At 50.4% G+C, this 22321-nt stretch overlaps 2 protein-coding genes across 2 annotated transcripts in view; one reads left to right on the forward strand and one right to left on the reverse strand.

The window, feature by feature from the left end:
- LOC135565138 (lactase-like protein) overlaps positions 1-19360 on the forward strand; it is a 20181-nt gene extending 821 nt beyond the window's left edge. Inside the window, 8 exon segments of the mRNA XM_065011197.1 lie at positions 7408-7503; positions 7619-7835; positions 12481-12745; positions 12747-12753; positions 14419-14548; positions 14869-15068; positions 15281-15344; positions 18683-19360. Coding sequence (XP_064867269.1) covers positions 7408-7503; positions 7619-7835; positions 12481-12745; positions 12747-12753; positions 14419-14548; positions 14869-15068; positions 15281-15344; positions 18683-18798 — 1095 coding nt within the window. The 3' untranslated portion in view covers positions 18799-19360.
- Positions 18815-21258, reverse strand: LOC135565139 (cilia- and flagella-associated protein 251-like). The gene is made up of 3 exons (XM_065011198.1): positions 21255-21258; positions 18894-20300; positions 18815-18822 (listed from the first exon to the last, which is right to left on the reverse strand). Exons 1-3 carry the CDS (start codon positions 21256-21258, stop codon positions 18815-18817), a joined length of 1419 nt encoding a protein of 472 aa, XP_064867270.1.
- Between the last annotated feature and the right edge of the window lie 1063 nt (positions 21259-22321).

A 22321-nucleotide genomic window follows, 5' to 3' on the forward strand; every position in this document is an offset into this window, starting at 1 on the left:
ATTACTGTGTAGGGCTATGGGACTGTAGTCTAGTGATGTGGAGGACTATGAGACTGTAGTCTTGTGCTGTGGAGGGCTATGGGACTGTAGTCTAGTGATGTGGAGGGCTATGAGACTGTAGTCTAGTGATGTGGAGGACTATGAGACTGTAGTCTTGTGCTGTGGAGGGCTATGGGACTGTAGTCTATTACTGTGTAGGGCTATGGGACTGTAGTCTAGTGCTGTGGAGGACTATGAGACTGTAGTCTAGTGCTGTGGAGGGCTATGAGCTGAGGACTGTAGTCTAGTGCTGTGGAGGGCTATGAGACTGTGAAGTCTAGTGCTGTGGAGGGCTATGAGACTGTAGTCTAGTGCTGTGGAGGGCTATGAGACTGTAGTCTAGTAGTAGGACTGTGGAGGGCTATGAGACTGTAGTCTAGTGCTGTGGAGGGCTATGAGACTGTAGTCTAGTGATGTGGAGGGCTATGAGACTGTAGTCTAGTGCTGTGGAGGGCTATGAGACTGTAGTCTAGTGCTGTGGAGGCTGCTAGGACTGAGACTGTAGTCTAGTGCTGTGGAGGACTATGAGACTGTAGTCTAGTGCTGTGGAGGGCTATGAGACTGTAGTCTAGTGCTGTGGAGGGCTATGAGACTGTGTTTATAGTCTAGTGATGTGGAGGGCTATGGGACTGTAGTCTTGTGCTGTGGAGGGCTATGAGACTGTAGTCTAGTGATATGGAGGGCTATGAGACTGTAGTCTAGTGCTGTGGAGGGCTATGAGACTGTGTTTATAGTCTAGTGCTGTGGAGGGCTATGAGACTGTAGTCTAGTGCTGTGGAGGGCTATGAGACTGTAGTCTAGTGATGTGGAGGACTATGAGACTGTAGTCTAGTGATGTGGAGGACTATGAGACTGTAGTCTAGTGATGTGGAGGACTATGAGACTGTGTTTATAGTCTAGTGATGTGGAGGGCTATGAGACTGTAGTCTAGTGATGTGGAGGGCTATGAGACTGTAGTCTAGTGATGTGGAGGGCTATGAGACTGTGTTTATAGTCTAGTGATGTGGAGGGCTATGAGGACTGTAGTCTAGTGATGTGGAGGGCTATGAGACTGTAGTCTAGTGATGTGGAGGGCTATGAGACTGTGGGAGTCTAGTGCTGTGGAGGGCTATGAGACTGTAGTCTAGTGATGTGTGGAGGGCTATGAGACTGTAGTCTAGTGCTGTGGAGGGCTATGAGACTGTTTATAGTCTAGTGATGTGGAGGGCTATGAGACTGTAGTCTAGTGATGTGGAGGGCTATGAGACTGTAGTCTAGTGATGTGGAGGGCTATGAGACTGTAGTCTAGTGATGTGGAGGACTATGAGACTGTAGTCTAGTGATGTGGAGGACTATGAGACTGTAGTCTAGTGATGTGGAGGGCTATGAGACTGTAGTCTAGTGATGTGGAGGGCTATGAGAATGTGTTTACTAGTCTAGTGATGTGGAGGGCTATGAGACTGTAGTCTAGTGATGTGGAGGGCTATGAGACTGTAGTCTAGTGATGTGGAGGGCTATGAGACTGTAGTCTAGTGATGTGGAGGACTATGAGACTGTAGTCTAGTGATGTGGAGGACTATGAGACTGTGTTTATAGTCTAGTGATGTGGAGGGCTATGAGACTGTAGTCTAGTGATGTGGAGGGCTATGAGACTGTAGTCTAGTGCTGTGGAGGACTATGAGACTGTAGTCTAGTGCTGTGGAGGGCTATGAGACTGTAGTCTAGTGATGTGGAGGACTATGAGACTGTTTATAGTCTAGTGATGTGGAGGGCTATGAGACTGTAGTCTAGTGATGTGGAGGGCTATGAGACTGTAGTCTAGTGATGTGGAGGGCTATGAGACTGTGTTTATAGTCTAGTGATGTGGAGGGCTATGAGACTGTAGTCTAGTGATGTGGAGGGCTATGAGACTGTAGTCTAGTGATGTGGAGGGCTATGAGACTGTAGTCTAGTGATGTGGAGGACTATGAGACTGTAGTCTAGTGATGTGGAGGGCTATGAGACTGTAGTCTAGTGATGTGGAGGACTATGAGACTGTAGTCTAGTGATGTGGAGGGCTATGAGACTGTAGTCTAGTGATGTGGAGGGCTATGAGACTGTAGTCTAGTGATGTGGAGGGCTATGAGACTGTAGTCTAGTGATGTGGAGGACTATGAGACTGTAGTCTAGTGATGTGGAGGACTATGAGACTGTAGTCTAGTGATGTGGAGGGCTATGAGACTGTAGTCTAGTGATGTGGAGGGCTATGAGACTGTAGTCTAGTGATGTGGAGGACTGTGAGAGTGATGTGGAGGGCTTGAGGACTAGTCTAGTGATGTGGAGGACTATGAGACTGTAGTCTAGTGCTGTGGAGGGCTATGAGACTGTAGTCTAGTGATGTGGAGGACTATGAGACTGTAGTCTAGTGATGTGGAGGACTATGAGACTGTGTTTATAGTCTAGTGATGTGGAGGGCTATGAGACTGTAGTCTAGTGCTGTGGAGGGCTATGAGACTGTAGTCTAGTGATGTGGAGGACTATGAGACTGTAGTCTAGTGATGTGGAGGACTATGAGACTGTGTTTATAGTCTAGTGATGTGGAGGGCTATGAGACTGTAGTCTAGTGATGTGGAGGGCTATGAGACTGTAGTCTAGTGATGTGGAGGGCTATGAGACTGTGTTTATAGTCTAGTGATGTGGAGGGCTATGAGACTGTAGTCTAGTGATGTGGAGGACTATGAGACTGTAGTCTAGTGATGTGGAGGGCTATGAGACTGTAGTCTAGTGATGTGGAGGGCTATGAGACTGTAGTCTAGTGATGTGGAGGACTATGAGACTGTAGTCTAGTGATGTGGAGGACTATGAGACTGTAGTCTAGTGATGTGGAGGGCTATGAGACTGTAGTCTAGTGATGTGGAGGGCTATGAGACTGTAGTCTAGTGATGTGGAGGACTATGAGACTGTAGTCTAGTGATGTGGAGGACTATGAGACTGTAGTCTAGTGATGTGGAGGGCTATGAGACTGTAGTCTAGTTCTGTGGAGGGCTATGAGACTGTAGTCTAGTGATGTGGAGGGCTATGAGACTGTAGTCTAGTGCTGTGGAGGGCTATGAGACTGTAGTCTAGTGCTGTGGAGGGCTATGAGACTGTAGTCTAGTGATGTGGAGGGCTATGAGACTGTAGTCTAGTGATGTGGAGGGCTATGAGACTGTAGTCTAGTGATGTGGAGGGCTATGAGACTGTAGTCTAGTGCTGTGGAGGGCTATGAGACTGTGTTTATAGTCTAGTGATGTGGAGGGCTATGAGACTGTAGTCTAGTGCTGTGGAGGGCTATGAGACTGTAGTCTAGTGATGTGGAGGGCTATGAGACTGTAGTCTAGTGATGTGGAGGACTATGAGACTGTGTTTATAGTCTAGTGCTGTGGAGGGCTATGAGACTGTAGTCTAGTGATGTGGAGGGCTATGAGACTGTAGTCTAGTGATGTGGAGGGCTATGAGACTGTAGTCTAGTGATGTGGAGGGCTATGAGACTGTAGTCTAGTGATGTGGAGGGCTATGAGACTGTTTATAGTCTAGTGATGTGGAGGGCTATGAGACTGTGTTTCTAGTCTAGTGCTGTGGAGGGCTATGAGACTGTAGTCTAGTGCTGTGGAGGGCTATGAGACTGTAGTCTAGTGATGTGGAGGGCTATGAGACTGTTTATAGTCTAGTGATGTGGAGGGCTATGAGACTGTAGTCTAGTGATGTGGAGGGCTATGAGACTGTAGTCTAGTGCTGTGGAGGGCTATGAGACTGTAGTCTAGTGATGTGGAGGGCTATGAGACTGTAGTCTAGTGCTGTGGAGGGCTATGAGACTGTGTTTATAGTCTAGTGATGTGGAGGGCTATGAGACTGTAGTCTAGTGATGTGGAGGGCTATGAGACTGTAGTCTAGTGATGTGGAGGGCTATGAGACTGTAGTCTAGTGCTGTGGAGGGCTATGAGACTGTAGTCTAGTGATGTGGAGGGCTATGAGACTGTAGTCTAGTGATGTGGAGGGCTATGAGACTGTTTATAGTCTAGTGATGTGGAGGGCTATGAGACTGTAGTCTAGTGCTGTGGAGGGCTATGAGACTGTAGTCTAGTGATGTGGAGGGCTATGAGACTGTAGTCTAGTGATGTGGAGGGCTATGAGACTGTTTATAGTCTAGTGATGTGGAGGGCTATGAGACTGTAGTCTAGTGCTGTGGAGGGCTATGAGACTGTATTCTAGTGATGTGGAGGACTATGAGACTGTAGTCTAGTGATGTGGAGGGCTATGAGACTGTGTTTATAGTCTAGTGATGTGGAGGACTATGAGACGGTGTTTATAGTCTAGTGCTGTGGAGGGCTATGAGACGGTGTTTATAGTCTAGTGCTGTGGAGGGCTATGAGACTGTAGTCTAGTGATGTGGAGGACTATGAGACGGTGTTTATAGTCTAGTGATGTGGAGGGCTATGAGACTGTGTTTATAGTCTAGTGATGTGGAGGACTATGAGACTGTAGTCTAGTGCTGTGGAAGACTGTTTATAGTCTAGTGATGTGGAGGGACTATGAGACTGTAGTCTAGTGATGTGGAGGGCTATGAGACTGTAGTCTAGTGATGTGGAGGGCTATGAGACTGTAGTCTAGTGCTGTGGAGGGCTATGAGACTGTAGTCTAGTGATGTGGAGGGCTATGAGACTGTTTATAGTCTAGTGATGTGGAGGGCTATGAGACTGTAGTCTAGTGCTGTGGAGGGCTATGAGACTGTAGTCTAGTGATGTGGAGGGCTATGAGACTGTAGTCTAGTGCTGTGGAGGGCTATGAGACTGTAGTCTAGTGCTGTGGAGGGCTATGAGACTGTAGTCTAGTGCTGTGGAGGACTATGAGACTGTAGTCTAGTGCTGTGGAGGGCTATGAGACTGTGTTTATAGTCTAGTGATGTGGAGGGCTATGAGACTGTAGTCTAGTGCTGTGGAGGGCTATGAGACTGTAGTCTAGTGATGTGGAGGGCTATGAGACTGTGTTTATAGTCTAGTGATGTGGAGGGCTATGAGACTGTAGTCTAGTGATGTGGAGGGCTATGAGACTGTAGTCTAGTGATGTGGAGGACTATGAGACTGTAGTCTAGTGCTGTGGAGGACTATGAGACTGTAGTCTAGTGATGTGGAGGGCTATGAGACTGTAGTCTAGTGATGTGGAGGGCTATGAGACTGTAGTCTAGTGATGTGGAGGGCTATGAGACTGTAGTCTAGTGATGTGGAGGGCTATGAGACTGTAGTCTAGTGATGTGGAGGGCTATGAGACTGTAGTCTAGTGATGTGGAGGGCTATGAGACTGTAGTCTAGTGCTGTGGAGGGCTATGAGACTGTAGTCTAGTGATGTGGAGGGCTATGAGACTGTAGTCTAGTGATGTGGAGGGCTATGAGACTGTAGTCTAGTGCTGTGGAGGACTATGAGACTGTAGTCTAGTGATGTGGAGGGCTATGAGACTGTAGTCTAGTGCTGTGGAGGGCTATGAGACTGTGTTTATAGTCTAGTGATGTGGAGGGCTATGAGACTGTGTTTATAGTCTAGTGCTGTGGAGGGCTATGAGACTGTGTTTATAGTCTAGTGATGTGGAGGGCTATGAGACTGTAGTCTAGTGCTGTGGAGGGCTATGAGACTGTAGTCTAGTGATGTGGAGGGCTATGAGACTGTAGTCTAGTGATGTGGAGGGCTATGAGACTGTAGTCTAGTGATGTGGAGGGCTATGAGACTGTAGTCTAGTGCTGTGGAGGGCTATGAGACTGTGTTTATAGTCTAGTGATGTGGAGGGCTATGAGACTGTAGTCTAGTGATGTGGAGGGCTATGAGACTGTGTTTATAGTCTAGTGCTGTGGAGGGCTATGAGACTGTGTTTATAGTCTAGTGATGTGGAGGGCTATGAGACTGTAGTCTAGTGATGTGGAGGGCTATGAGACTGTTTATAGTCTAGTGCTGTGGAGGGCTATGAGACTGTAGTCTAGTGATGTGGAGGGCTATGAGACTGTAGTCTAGTGATGTGGAGGGCTATGAGACTGTGTTTATAGTCTAGTGATGTGGAGGGCTATGAGACTGTAGTCTAGTGATGTGGAGGACTATGAGACTGTAGTCTAGTGATGTGGAGGGCTATGAGACTGTAGTCTAGTGATGTGGAGGGCTATGAGACTGTAGTCTAGTGATGTGGAGGGCTATGAGACTGTGTTTATAGTCTAGTGATGTGGAGGGCTATGAGACTGTAGTCTAGTGCTGTGGAGGGCTATGAGACTGTAGTCTAGTGCTGTGGAGGGCTATGAGACTGTAGTCTAGTGATGTGGAGGGCTATGAGACTGTAGTCTAGTGCTGTGGAGGGCTATGAGACTGTAGTCTAGTGATGTGGAGGGCTATGAGACTGTAGTCTAGTGATGTGGAGGGCTATGAGACTGTAGTCTAGTGCTGTGGAGGGCTATGAGACTGTAGTCTAGTGATGTGGAGGGCTATGAGACTGTAGTCTAGTGCTGTGGAGGGCTATGAGACTGTAGTCTAGTGCTGTGGAGGGCTATGAGACTGTGTTTATAGTCTAGTGATGTGGAGGGCTATGAGACTGTAGTCTAGTGATGTGGAGCTATAGACTGTAGTCTAGTGATGTGGAGGACTATGAGACTGTAGTCTAGTGCTGTGGAGGACTATGAGACTGTAGTCTAGTGCTGTGGAGGGCTATGAGACTGTAGTCTAGTGCTGTGGAGGGCTATGAGACTGTAGTCTAGTGCTGTGGAGGGCTATGAGACTGTAGTCTAGTGCTGTGGAGGACTATGAGACTGTAGTCTAGTGCTGTGGAGGACTATGAGACTGTAGTCTAGTGCTGTGGAGGACTATGAGACTGTAGTCTAGTGATGTGGAGGACTATGAGACTGTAGTCTAGTGCTGTGGAGGACTATGAGACTGTAGTCTAGTGATGTGGAGGACTATGAGACTGTAGTCTAGTGCTGTGGAGGGCTATGAGACTGTAGTCTAGTGCTGTGGAGGACTATGAGACTGTGTTTCTAGTCTAGTGCTGTGGAGGGCTATGAGACTGTAGTCTAGTGATGTGGAGGGCTATGAGACTGTAGTCTAGTGCTGTGGAGGGCTATGAGACTGTAGTCTAGTGATGGAGGGCCATGAGACTGTGTTTATAGTCTAGTGCTGTGGAGGGCTATGAGACTGTGTTTATAGTCTAGTGATGTGGAGGGCTATGAGACTGTAGTCTAGTGATGTGGAGGGCTATGAGACTGTAGTCTAGTGCTGTGGAGGGCTATGAGACTGTAGTCTAGTGATGTGGAGGGCTATGAGACTGTGTTTATAGTCTAGTGCTGTGGAGGGCTATGAGACTGTAGTCTAGTGATGTGGAGGGCTATGAGACTGTGTTTATAGTCTAGTGCTGTGGAGGGCTATGAGACTGGAGAACATGCACCTGGACTGAAGCTGAAGGGCACTGGGGCCTACAAAGCTGCCCACCACATTATCAAGGTAATCACTAATTGTTTATAATATAATTATATTTAATATTGTCAGTAATCTAATACCATATATATTGGCCTAGTGTACCGTCCCCCTGATACAGAATAATATATCATTTGATCAGGCACATGCTAAGGTTTGGCACACCTATGACACTCAATGGAGAAGCAAACAGAAAGGCTTGGTTGGGATCTCGTTGTTGTCAGACTGGGGGGAGCCAGTGGACCTCACCAACCAGAGAGACATCGAGGCAGCAGAGAGATATGTCCAGTTCTACATGGGCTGGTTCGCTACACCCATCTTCAACGGGGACTACCCTCAGGTCATGAAAGACTACATAGGTAAGTCACGTATTGTCACAGCTAGGTGTTCCATTTCCACGAACAACCCACAGCCCGCTAGTCTGAGGCTAGTACTGTTCAGACCAGGTTAGTAGAAAATGTACTAAACTAGCCCACTAGCCTGAGGCTAGTACTGTTCGTACTGTTCAAACCAGGCTAGTAGAAAATGTACCCAACTAGCCCGCTAGCCTGAGGCTAGTACTGTTCAGACCAGGCTAGTAGAAAATGTACCCAACTAGCCCGCTAGCCTGAGGCTAGTACTGTTCAGACCAGGCTAGTAGAAAATGACTTAAATGTAAAATGTAAATGTAGTCCGCTAGCACGAGGCTAGTACTGTTCAGCAGGTTAGTAGAAAAGTACCCAACTAGCCAGGCTAGTACTGTTCAGACCAGGCTAGTAGAAAATGTACCCAACTAGCCACCTAGCCTGAGGCTAGTACTGTTCAGACCAGGCTAGTAGAAAATATACCCAACTAGCCACCTAGCCTGAGGCTAGTACTGTTCAGACCAGCCTAGTAGAAAATATACCCAACTAGCCCGCTAGCCTGAGGCTAGTACTGTTCAGACCAGGCTAGTAGAACATGTACCCAACTAGCCTGAGGCTAGTAGAACATGTACCCAACTAGCCACCTAGCCTGAGGCTAGTACTGTTCAGACCAGGCTAGTAGAACATGTACCAAACTAGCCACCTAGCCTGAGGCTAGTACTGTTCAGACCAGGCAGATTATAGACCCGGGAAACAAAATGGTGGTTTACACTCCAAAAGGGTTCAACAGCTGTCCCCATAGGAGTACCCTTTTTGGTTCCAGGTAGAACCCTCTGTGGAAAGGGTTCTACATGGAACCCAAAAGGGTTCTGTAACGACTTTCCTCCTCTTCCTCTTCGTCCGAGGAGGAGTATGGATCGGACCAAAACGCAGCGTCGTAAGTGTCCATATTGATTTATTCAAAACCACACAACTGAACACTGGAACAAAAATAAACGTGAAATCTACAAAACCGAAACAGTACCGTGTGGCCCAAACACTCACACAGAAACCAACACCCACCCACCAACAGTGAAACAGTACCGTGTGGCCCAAACACTCACACGGAAACAAACACCCACAAACCAACAGTGAAACAGTACCGTGTGGCCCAAACACTCACACGGAAACAAACACCCACCCACCAACAGTGAAACAGTACCGTGTGGCCCAAACACTCACACGGAAACACCCACAAACCAACAGAGAAACAGTACCGTGTGGCCCAAACACTCACACGGAAACACCCACCCACCAACAGAGAAACAGTACAGTGTGGCCCAAACACTCACGGAAACCAGCACCCACCCACCAACAGAGAAACAGTACCGTGTGGCCCAAACACTCACACGGAAACCAGCACCCACCCACCAACAGGGAAACAGTACCGTGTGGCCCAAACACTCACACGGAAACCAGCACCCACCCACCAACAGAGAAACAGTACCGTGTGGCCCAAACACTCACACGGAAACCAACACCCACCCACAGAGAAACAGTACCGTGTGGCCCAAACACTCACACGGAAACAAACATCCACCCACCAACAGAGAAACAGTACCGTGTGGCCCAAACACTCACACGGAAACAAACATCCACCCACCAACAGAGAAACAGTACCGTGTGGCCCAAACACTCACACGGAAACAAACACCCACCCACCAACAGAGAAACAGTACCGTGTGGCCCAAACACTCACACAGAAACCAACACCCACCCACCAACAGTGAAACAGTACCGTGTGGCCCAAACACTCACACGGAAACACCCACCCACCAGAGAAACAGTACCGTGTGGCCCAAACACTCACACGGAAACCAGCACCCACCCACCAACAGAGAAACAGTACCGTGTGGCCCAAACACTCACACGGAAACACCCACCCACCAGAGAAACAGTACCGTGTGGCCCAAACACTCACACGGAAACCAGCACCCACCCACCAACAGAGAAACAGTACCGTGTGGCCCAAACACTCACACGGAAACAAATACCCACCCACCAACAGAGAAACAGTACCGTGTGGCCCAAACACTCACACGGAAACAAACACCCACAAACCAACAGAGAAACAGTACCGTGTGGCCCAAACACTCACACGGAAACAAACACCCACAAACCAACAGTGAAACAGTACCGTGTGGCCCAAACACTCACACGGAAACAAACACCCACAAACCAACAGTGAAACCCAGGTTACCTAAGTATGATTCTCAATCAGAGACAAGTAACGACACCTGCCTCTGATTGAGAACCATACTAGGCTGAACACAAAAACCAACATAGAAAAACCAACATATACTGCCCACCCCAACTCACGCCCTGACCATACTAAAACAAAGAATAAAATAACAGAACTATGGTCAGAACGTGACAGGTTCTTCAAAGAGGTCTCATATGGGGACAGCCAAAGAACCATTTTAAGTTCTAGATTTCTTTCTGAGTGTACTTGCCTGGCTGGCCAGTGTCCAAAATCCCTGCCAACATGGAACAGGACATAGAAACTTATACGTGTCACTGTCACATCTGATGTCTTTTTCCACACAGACAAGATGAGTGCCCAGCAGGGTTAAGGGTCAGAGGTCAAAGGTTATGGTGTAATCTGGTCTCTCTCTCTCTCTCTGGTCTCCAGGTAGGAAGAGTGCCCAGCAGGGTCTAGGAACCTCCCGTCTCCCTGTCTTCTCCTCCCAATGTCAGGGTTAGAGGTCAACGGTCATAGTGTAATCTGGTCTCTCTCTGGTCTCCAGGTAGGAAGAGTGCCCAGCAGGGTCTAGGAACCTCCCGTCTCCCTGTCTTCTCCTCCCAATGTCAGGGTTAGAGGTCAACGGTCATAGTGTAATCTGGTCTCTCTCTGGTCTCCAGGTAGGAAGAGTGCCCAGCAGGGTCTAGGAACCTCCCGTCTCCCTGTCTTCTCCTCCCAATGTCAGGGTTAAGGGTCAGAGGTCAACGGTCATAGTGTAATCTGGTCTCTCTCTCTCTCTGGTCTCCAGGTAGGAAGAGTGCCCAGCAGGGTCTAGGAACCTCCCGTCTCCCTGTCTTCTCCTCCCAATGTCAGGGTTAGAGGTCAACGGTCATGGTGTAATCTGGTCTCTCTCTGGTCTCCAGGTAGGAAGAGTGCCCAGCAGGGTCTAGGAACCTCCCGTCTCCCTGTCTTCTCCTCCCAATGTCAGGGTTAGAGGTCAACGGTCATAGTGTAATCTGGTCTCTCTCTCTGGTCTCCAGGTAGGAAGAGTGCCCAGCAGGGTCTAGGAACCTCCCGTCTCCCTGTCTTCTCCTCCCAATGTCAGGGTTAGAGGTCAACGGTCATAGTGTAATCTGGTCTCTCTCTGGTCTCCAGGTAGGAAGAGTGCCCAGCAGGGTCTAGGAACCTCCCCGTCTCCCTGTCTTCTCCTCCCAATGTCAGGGTTAGAGGTCAACGGTCATAGTGTAATCTGGTCTCTCTCTGGTCTCCAGGTAGGAAGAGTGCCCAGCAGGGTCTAGGAACCCCCGTCTCCCTTTCTTCTCCTCCCAATGTCAGGGTTAGAGGTCAACGGTCATAGTGTAATCTGGTCTCTCTCTGGTCTCCAGGTAGGAAGAGTGCCCAGCAGGGTCTAGGAACCTCCCGTCTCCCTCCCCGTCTTCTCCTCCCAATGTCAGGGTTAGAGGTCAACGGTCATAGTGTAATCTGGTCTCTCTCTGGTCTCCAGGTAGGAAGAGTGCCCAGCAGGGTCTAGGAACCTCCCCACCCCGTCTCCCTGTCTTCTCCTCCCAATGTCAGGGTTAGAGGTCAACGGTCATAGTGTAATCTGGTCTCTCTCTGGTCTCCAGGTAGGAAGAGTGCCCAGCAGGGTCTAGGAACCTCCCGTCTCCCAGTCTTCTCCTCCCAATGTCAGGGTTAGAGGTCAACGGTCATAGTGTAATCTGGTCTCTCTCTGGTCTCCAGGTAGGAAGAGTGCCCAGCAGGGTCTAGGAACCTCCGTCTCCCTGTCTTCTCCTCCCAATGTCAGGGTTAGAGGTCAACGGTCATAGTGTAATCTGGTCTCTCTCTGGTCTCCAGGTAGGAAGAGTGCCCAGCAGGGTCTAGGAACCTCCCGTCTCCCTGTCTTCTCCTCCCAATGTCAGGGTTAGAGGTCAACGGTCATAGTGTAATCTGGCCTCTCTCTCTCTCTGGTCTCCAGGTAGGAAGAGTGCCCAGCAGGGTCTAGGAACCTCCCGTCTCCCTGTCTTCTCCTCCCAATGTCAGGGTTAGAGGTCAACGGTCATAGTGTAATCTGGTCTCTCTCTGGTCTCCAGGTAGGAAGAGTGCCCAGCAGGGTCTAGGAACCTCCCGTCTCCCTGTCTTCTCCTCCCAATGTCAGGGTTAGAGGTCAACGGTCATAGTGTAATCTGGTCTCTCTCTGGTCTCCAGGTAGGAAGAGTGCCCAGCAGGGTCTAGGAACCTCCCGTCTCCCAGTCTTCTCCTCCCAATGTCAGGGTTAGAGGTCAACGGTCATAGTGTAATCTGGTCTCTCTCTCTCTGGTCTCCAGGTAGGAAGAGTGCCCAGCAGGGTCTAGGAACCTCCCGTCTCCCTGTCTTCTCCTCCCAATGTCAGGGTTAGAGGTCAACGGTCATAGTGTAATCTGGTCTCTCTCTGGTCTCCAGGTAGGAAGAGTGCCCAGCAGGGTCTAGGAACCTCCCGTCTCCCTGTCTTCTCTTCCCAGGAGAAGAGTTACATCAAGGGCACCTGTGACTTCCTGGGTATTGGCCACTTCACCACGCGCTACATCACCCAGAAGAACTACCCGTCTGGCCGTGGGAACAGCTACTTCACCGACCGTGACCTGGTAGAGCTGGTGGACCCTCGCTGGCCCGACCCCGGCTCTGAGTGGCTCTACTCTGTCCCCTGGGGATTCAGACGCCTGCTCAACCGTCAAGGTATAATACACAACTGTTAGTGTGGGCAGGTCCTACCTGACAGACTTGGGTTAAATATATGATGTATTTGTCTCCCCGTCTCCCCATCCCGTCTCCCTGTCTCCCCACCCCGTCTCCCTGTCTCCCCACCCCGTCTCCCTGTCTCCACACCCCGTCTCCCTGTCTCCATACCCCGTCTCCCTGTCTCCACACCCCGTCACCCTGTCTCCTCACTACCCCGTCTCCCTGTCTCCTCACCCCGTCTCCCTGTCTCCCCACCCCGTCTCCCTGTCTCCCCACCCCGTCTCCCTGTCTCCCCACACCATCTCACCACCCTGTCTCCCCACCCCGTCTCCCCGTCTCCCCACCCCGTCTCCCCATCCCGTCTCCCTGTCTCCCCACCCTGTCTCCCTGTCTCCTCACCCCGTCTCCCTGTCTCCCCACCCCATCTCCCTGTCTCCCCACCCCGTCTCCCTGTCTCCCCGTCTCCCTGTCTCCCCACCCCGTCTCCCTGTCTCCCCACCCCGTCTCCCTGTCTCCCACCCCGTCTCCCTGTCTCCCCACCCCGTCTCCCTGTCTCCAAAACCCCGTCTCCCTGTCTCCCCACCCCGTCTCCCTGTCTCCCCACCCCGTCTCCCTGTCTCCCCACCCCGTCTCCCTGTCTCCCACCCCGTCTCCCCCCCGTCTCCCTGTCTCCCCACCCCGTCTCCCCGTCTCCCCACCCCGTCTCCCTGTCTCCCCACCCCGTCTCCCTGTCTCCCCACCCCGTCTCCCTGTCCTGTCTCCCCACCCCGTCTCCCTGTCTCCCCCCACCCCGTCTCCCTGTCTCCCCACCCCCACTCCGTCTCCCTGTCTCCCCACCCCGTCTCCCTGTCTCCCCACCCCGTCTCCCTGTCTCACCACCCCGTCTCCCTGTCTCCCCACCCCGTCTCCCTGTCTCACCCACCCCGTCTCCCTGTCTCACCACCCCGTCTCCCCGTCTCCCCACCCCGTCTCCCCGTCTCCCTGTCTCCCCACCCCGTCTCCCTGTCTCACCACCCCGTCTCCCTGTCTCACCACCCCGTCTCCCCGTCTCTCCACCCCGTCTCCCTGTCTCTCCACCCCGTCTCCCCACCCCGTCTCCTTGTCTCCCCACCCCGTCTCCCTGTCTCCCCACCCCGTCTCCCTGTCTCCCCACCCCGTCTCACCATCCCGTCTCCCTGTCTCCCCACCCCGTCTCCCTGTCTCCCCACCCCGTCTCCCCGTCTCCCTGTCTGCCCACCCCGTCTCCCCACCCCGTCTCCCTGTCTCACCACCCCGTCTCCCCACCCCGTCTCCCTGTCTCCCCACCCCGTCTCCCTGTCTCCCCACCCTGCCTCCTCACCCTGTCTCCCCACCCCGTCTCCCTGTCTCCTCACCTCCCTGCCTCCTCTCCCTGTCTCCCCACCCCGTCTCCCTGTCTCCCCACCCTGCCTCCTCACCCTGTCTCCCCACCCCGTCTACCTGTCTCCTCACCTCCCTGCCTCCTCTCCCTGTCTCCTCACCTCCCTGCCTCCTCTCCCTGTCTCCTCACCTCCCTGTCCCACCACCCTGTCTCCCCACCCTGTCTCCCTGTCTCACCACCCTGCCTCCCTGTCTCACCACCCTGCCTCCTCACCCTGTATCCCCATACCATCTCACCACCCTGTCTCCATGTCTCTCCACTAGACCCAGTATGGGAACCCCATGATCTACGTGACAGAGAACGGAGTGTCAGAGAAGGTGCAGAGGTGCACAGACCTGTGTGATGAATGGAGGATGCAGTACTTCAAGGATTACATCAATGAGATGCTCAAGGGTGAGGAACCGATCTATCAGACGAAATAACACCCTCTGAATATTACCTTGAAGAAAGGTTTAGTGCACTGTAGAGAAAATAATAACCTCTGAATATTACCTTGAAGAAAGGTTTAGTAGAGAAAATAATCTAATACTATAGAGGTTTAGTAAAATGTAAACTTTTCTTTATAACAAGTAATTGTTTTAGTGAACTGGCATCATTTTAGGACAAAACAGGTGTTTTGAGTGTGTTTGAAGTTTGCTTCACTGTCTACTCCATTGAAACTGGGCAAGTGAACTCCTACAGCACCCTCTGGTGGTCTTTTCTCCACATGACAGCCCTTAAGGACGGCGTGAACGTGAAGGGTTACACAGCCTGGTCGCTGCTGGACAAGTTTGAGTGGGACGAAGGCTTCTCTGAGAGGTTTGGCCTGTTCTACGTGGACTTCCTCAACAAGAATAAACCACGTTACCCAAAAGCCTCTGTTCAGTACTACAAACGCATCATCAGCTCCAATGGATTCCCCAACCAGAGAGAGGTACAGTCAGTCACAGACACCTTGTACACACCTGATATAGGCCCATTCTATAAACGGTTCAGAACCGTTTTCTTCAAAGTTTTCCACTGTGCTGTTTTGTGACAGACTTTAAAAAAAAATGGGTTGTATTAATACATATTGATTGATTGGTTGGTTGGTTGGTTGATGGGTTAGTTGGTTAATTAATACATGCATTTTGATGGTCTCTACAGGTGGAGAGCTGGAGAAGGAAAGCCACAGAGACGTGCTCCTCCAGTAACCAGCTGCTAGCTGCAGGTCAGTTCAGAAGGCTACACTACACCCCAACACCACCAGACTGTAACACCACTAGACCCCAACACCACCAGACCCCAACACCACCAGACCCCAACACCACCAGACCCCAACACCACCAAACCCCAGCACCACCAGACTGTAACACCACTAGACCCCAACACCACCAGACTGTAACACCACCAAACCCCAACACCACTAGACCCCAACACCACCAGACTGTAACACCACCAGACCCCAACACCACCAAACCCCAACACCACCAGACTGTAACACCACTACACCCCAACACCACCAGAGCCCAACACCACCAGACCCCAACATCACCAGACCCCAACACCACCAGACCCCAACACCACCAAACCCCAACACCACCAGACTGTAACACCACTACACCCCAACACCACCAGACCCCAACACCACCAAACCCCAACACCACCAGACTGTAACACCACTAGACCCCAACACCACCAGACTGTAACACCACCAAACCCCAACACCACTAGACCCCAACACCACCAGACTGTAACACCACCAGACCCCAACACCACCAAACCCCAACACCACCAGACTGTAACACCACTACACCCCAACACCACCAGACCCCAACACCACCAGACCCCAACATCACCAGACCCCAACACCACCAGACCCCAACACCACCAGACCAAACCCCAACACCACTACACCCCAACACCACCAAACCCCAACACAGACAGACCCCAACACCACCAGACTCCAACACTGACAGACCCCAACACAGACAGACTCCAACACCACCAGACCCCAACAGCACCAGACCCCAACACAGACAGACCCCAACACCACCAGACCCCAACACCACACACTTTGACCCCAACACCTGACCCCAACACCACCAGACCCCAACACAGACAGACCCCAACACCACCAGACGACCCAACACCACCAGACCCCAACACCACCAGACCCCAACACAGACAGACCCCAAACAGACAGACCTGACAGACCCCAACCCTGACAGACCCCAACACCACCAGACCCCAACACTGACAGACCCCAACACCACCAGACCCCAACATCACCAGACCCCAACACCACCAGACCCCAACACCACTACACCCCAACACCACCAGACCCCAACACCACTACACCCCAACACCACCAAACCCCAACACAGACAGACCCCAACACCACCAGACTCCAACACTGACAGACCCCAACACAGACAGACCCCAACACCACCAGACCCCAACACCACCAGACCCCAACACCACCAGACCCCAACACAGACAGACCCCAACACCACCAGACCCCAACACCACCTGACCCCAACACCACCAGACCCCAACACAGACAGACCCCAACACCACCAGAAGCCAACACCACCTGACCCCAACACCACCAGACCCCAACACAGACAGACCCCAACCCTGACAGACCCCAACCCTGACAGACCCCAACACTGACAGACCCCAACACTGACAGACCCCAACACCACCAGACCCCAACACAGACAGACCCCAACACCACCAGACACCAAACCCACCTGACCCCAACACCACCAGACTCCAACACTGACAGACCCCAACACCACCAGACCCCAACACTGACAGACCCCAACACCACCAGACCCCAACACTGACAGACCCCAACACCACCAGACCCCAACACCACCTGACCCCAACACCACTAGACCCCAACACCACCAGACTGTAACACCACTAGACCCCAACACCACCAGACCCCAACACCACAGACCCCAACACCACTAGACCCCAACACCACCAGACCCCAACACCACCAGACCCCAACACAGACAGACCCCAACACAGACAGACCCCAACACCACCAGACCCCAACACAGACAGACCCCAACACCACCAGACCCCAACACCACCACCAGACCCCAACACCACCAGACCCCAACACCAACCTGAAGACCCCAACACCACCAGACCCCAACACAGACAGACCCAACAACACAACACCACCAGACCCCAACACCACCAGACACCCCAACACCACCAGACCCCAACACCACCAGACTGTAACACCAGACACCCCAACACACCAGACCCCAACACCACAAGACCCCAACACCACCAGACCCCAACACCACCAGACCCCAACACCACCAGACCCCAACACCACCAGACCCCAACACCCAGACCCCAACACCACCAGACCCCAACACCACCAGACCCCAACACAGACAGACCCCAACACAGACAGACCCCAACACCACAAGACCCCAACACCACCAGAACCCAACACCACCAGACCCCAACACCACCAGACACCTGGCTCAAAGGCATCATGGCAAAGACTTTTCAATACTTGAGCTGCGATTGACTTGATTTAGTAAGCCCCAGTACAATGGACTCAATAGAATAGTCCCAAAAATGCCAACTCCAACCTAAATCAAGCACATATGTTAAAACTTGAACTATATGAAATATTTTACACAATGTATGTCAGTCAGCTCCAACAACTTCAGCATGCAGGGACATCGGGCTGAATCTGGCTGCCAGGGCAAACAAAGGAACATTCTGGCTCTAATTGGCACTTTTCAACAAATAGTTGAACTACAAATAGTTGAACTACAAATAGTTGAACTACAAATAGTTGAACTACAAATAAGTTGAACTACAAATAGTTGAACTACAAATAGTTGAACTACAAATAGTTGAGCTACAAATAGTTGAACTACAAATAGTTGAACTACAAATAGTTGAACTACAAATAGTTGAACTACAAACAGTTGAACTACAAATAGTTGAACTACAAACAGTTGAACTACAAACAGTTGAACTACAAATAGTTGAACTACAAATAGTTGAACTACAAATAGTTGAACTACAAATAGTTGAACTACAAATAGTTGAACTACAAATAGTTGAACTACAAAACTACATGGGAAGACATTCTCTAACAGGACTCTTCTTTGTTTGCCCCTCCAGCTAGAAGAAAGTCCCAGCAGGACAGTAAGGAACAGGCAGGGATGCCAAAGGTTTGGCCAGTGCATGATGAAGTTTAGGTAGGCCTACGTAGGACTTCATCACTTCTTCTTTTGATTGACTGACTGGTGTGTAGCAGACCTGGGTAGGAAATACATTCACCAAATACTTTTCAAATCATTTAAAGTGTTGATATTTGAGTTGTGTTTCATTTAGCACTTATCGGACTATTCGCTATTTGCCGCCGAGTACATTTCTGCTAGTAGTGCAACGTGGTGTAGTCATCTATGTGTTATTATTTAAAAAAATGGAGCCTCTGTTTGCTGTTTAGGGTGTAGACCTGTACTGTAAGGGTTTTATATAAACATTTAATTTATTTATTTTGTTTAATGATTATTGCAGATCCGTTGACCAGCCACATGGAGATGGTAACAGAGATCGTGGTTCCTACAGTGTGTACTCTCTGTATTCTCCTGGCTGCTGTCTTCCTCATGTTCCTGCTGCGTGGACGCTTCTAGAATACCTCTGCCTTCCTCATGTTCCTGCTGCGTGGACGCTTCTAGAACACCTCTGTCTTCCTCATGTTCCTGCTGTGTGGACGCTTCTAGAACACCTCTGTCTTCCTCATGTTCCTGCTGTGTGGACGCTTCTAGAACACCTCTGTCTTCCTCATGTTCCTGCTGTGTGGACGCTTCTAGAACACCTCTGTCTTCCTCATGTTCCTGCTGTGTGGACGCTTCTAGAACACCTCTGCCTTCCTCATGTTCCTGCTGTGTGGACGCTTCTAGAACACCTCTGCCTTCCTCATGTTCCTGCTGTGTGGACGCTTCTAGAACACCTCTGCCTTCCTCATGTTCCTGCTGTGTGGACGCTTCTAGAACACCTCTGCCTTCCTCATGTTCCTGCTGTGTGGACGCTTCTAGAACACTGCTGTCTTCCTCATGTTCCTGCTGTGTGGACGCTTCTAGAACACCTCTGCCTTCCTCATGTTCCTGCTGTGTGGACGCTTCTAGAACACCTCTGCCTTCCTCATGTTCCTGCTGTGTGGACGCTTCTAGAACACCTCTGCCTTCCTCATGTTCCTGCTGTGTGGACGCTTCTAGAACACCTCTGCCTTCATGTTCCTGCTGTGTGGACGCTTCTAGAACACCTCTGTCTTCCTCATGTTCCTGCTGTGTGGACGCTTCTAGAACACCTCTGTCTTCCTCATGTTCCTGCTGTGTGGACGCTTCTAGAACACCTCTGCCTTCCTCATGTTCCTGCTGCGTGGACGCTTCTAGAACACCTCTGTCTTCCTCATGTTCCTGCTGTGTGGACGCTTCTAGAACACCTCTGCCTTCCTCATGTTCCTGCTGTGTGGACGCTTCTAGAACACCTCTGCCTTCCTCATGTTCCTGCTGTGTGGACGCTTCTAGAACACCTCTGTCTTCCTCATGTTCCTGCTGTGTGGACGCTTCTAGAACACCTCTGTCTTCCTCATGTTCCTGCTGTGTGGACGCTTCTAGAACACCTCTGTCTTCCTCATGTTCCTGCTGTGTGGACGCTTCTAGAACACCTCTGCCTTCCTCATGTTCCTGCTGTGTGGACGCTTCTAGAACACCTCTGCCTTCCTCATGTTCCTGCTGTGTGGACGCTTCTAGAACACCTCTGCCTTCCTCATGTTCCTGCTGTGTGGACGCTTCTAGAACACCTCTGCCTTCCTCATGTTCCTGCTGTGTGGACGCTTCTAGAACACCTCTGCCTTCCTCATGTTCCTGCTGTGTGGACGCTTCTAGAACACCTCTGCCTTCCTCATGTTCCTGCTGTGTGGACGCTTCTAGAACACCTCTGCCTTCCTCATGTTCCTGCTGTGTGGACGCTTCTAGAACACCTCTGCCTTCCTCATGTTCCTGCTGTGTGGATGCTTCTAGAACACCTCTGTCTTCCTCATGTTCCTGCTGTGTGGATGCTTCTAGAACACCTCTGTCTTCCTCATGTTCCTGCTGTGTGGATGCTTCTAGAACACCTCTGTCAATGATAGCTGTATTTTTTAGTATCTTGAAAATCTAATTAAATTGCAATAAAGATTGTACAACCTGTTTTGGAACTGTTTGACTGCTTATAGGCTGCAAGGTGTTGTAGAGAGAATTCAGTAGAAGAAGAGCCTTATATAATAGGCTATACAGTATCTACACTATAGTTTGGATTGAAACCTTAAGACTAGGCGTTTGGCTCAGCAGGATAACATAGTCTTGCAGCATAATAATATAAATGATCATATTGTAATCTGATTTCCAGATTTCATTACACAAGTACATGTGTAAACCTGTAAATGTAACGAGATTCTTCCTGGGAAGGAGAGGCGGACCAAAATACAGCGTGGTTATAATTCATGGTTCTTTAATAATGAAACGATACATGAATAAACTACAAAACAAGACACGTGAAAACCGAAACAGTCCCGTGTGGTACAAACACTGACACAGGAGACAACCACCCACAAAACCCAACACAGGCTACCTAAATATGGCTCCCAATCAGAGACAATGACTAACACCTGCCTCTGATTGAGAACCATATCAGGCCAAACACAGAAACAGACAAACAAGACACCCAACATAGAATGCCCACTCAGATCACACCCTGACCAACCAAAACATAGAAACATACAAAGCAAACTATGGTCAGGGTGTGACAGTAAACAGACAGTATTGATCTGAATGAATTTGCCCACATAACGTTTATGAGGGGACAAAGTTTCAAAACCCCTGTTTTATCAGAAAACATTCATAGTGAAAGCTAGAAAAGAACAAGGCATGGAAAGCAAGAGCAGGTGACACATTTTTGTCGGGTAAAATTGGTAGGCTTCTCTCAGGTATGTAAACTTAACAAAAAAAGAAACGTCCCTTTTTCAGGACCCTGTCTTTCAAAGATAATTTGTAAAAATCCAAATAACTTCACAGATCTTCATTGTAAAGGGTTTAAACACTGTTACCCATGCTTGCTCAATGAACCATAAACAATGAATGAACATGCACCTGTAGAACGGTCGTTAAGACACTAACAGCTTACAGGCAGTAGGCAATTAATCACAGTTATGAAAACTTAGGACACTAAAGAGGCCTTTCTACTGACTCTGAAAAACACCAAAGAAAGATGCCCAGAGTCCCTGCTCATGTGCGTGAACGTGCCTTAAGCATGCTGCAAGGAGGCATGAGGACTGATGTGGCTAGGGCAATAAATTGCAATGTCCGTACTGTGAGACGCCTAAGACAGCACTCTTCAACTGACGAGGCGTGGTTTTGTCTCACCAGGGGTGGTCGGATTTGTGTTTATCGTCGAAGGAATGAGCGTTACACTGGAGCGGGATCGATTTGGAGGTGGAGGGTCCGTCATGGTCTGGGGCGGTGTGTCACAGCATCATCGGACTGAGCTTGTTGTCATTGCAGGCAATCTCAATGCTGTGCGTTACAGGGAAGACATCCTCCTCCCTCATGTGGTACCCTTCCTGCAGGCTCATCCTGACATGACCCTCCAGCATGACAATGCCACCAGCCATACTGCTCGTTCTGTGCGTGATTTCCTGAAAGACAGGAATGTCAGTGTTCTGCCATGGCCAGCGAAAATCCCAGATCTCAATCCCATTGAGCATGCCTGGGACCTGTTGGATCAGAGGGGGAGGGCTAGGGCCATTCCCCCCAGAAATGTCTGGGAACTTGCAGGTGCCTTGGTGGGGTAACATCTCACATCAAAACGGGCAAATCTGGTGCAGTCCACGAGGAGGAGATGCACTGCAGTACTTAATGCAGCTGGTGGCCACACAAGATACTGACTGTTACTTTTGAATACGAAGGAGCGAGGAGGGTAACCTTTGACCATGTGTTATTTGATCTGACTTTATTAAACAACACCATTCACCAGAGTAGCCTGTAATTCTCTGTAGATCAGAGAATGTGTGTAATGTAGATAATTCTGCACGGCAGAAGCTCAGATATGTTGCTATAGGGACGAGGGTTCCAGAGAATTATTCGGGAAATGCAGCTTCTCCGTAATTAGTATTCT

The sequence above is a fragment of the Oncorhynchus nerka genome, linkage group LG27, assembly GCF_034236695.1.
Source record: "Oncorhynchus nerka isolate Pitt River linkage group LG27, Oner_Uvic_2.0, whole genome shotgun sequence".
In the NCBI taxonomy this organism is placed as follows: Eukaryota; Metazoa; Chordata; class Actinopteri; order Salmoniformes; family Salmonidae; genus Oncorhynchus; species Oncorhynchus nerka.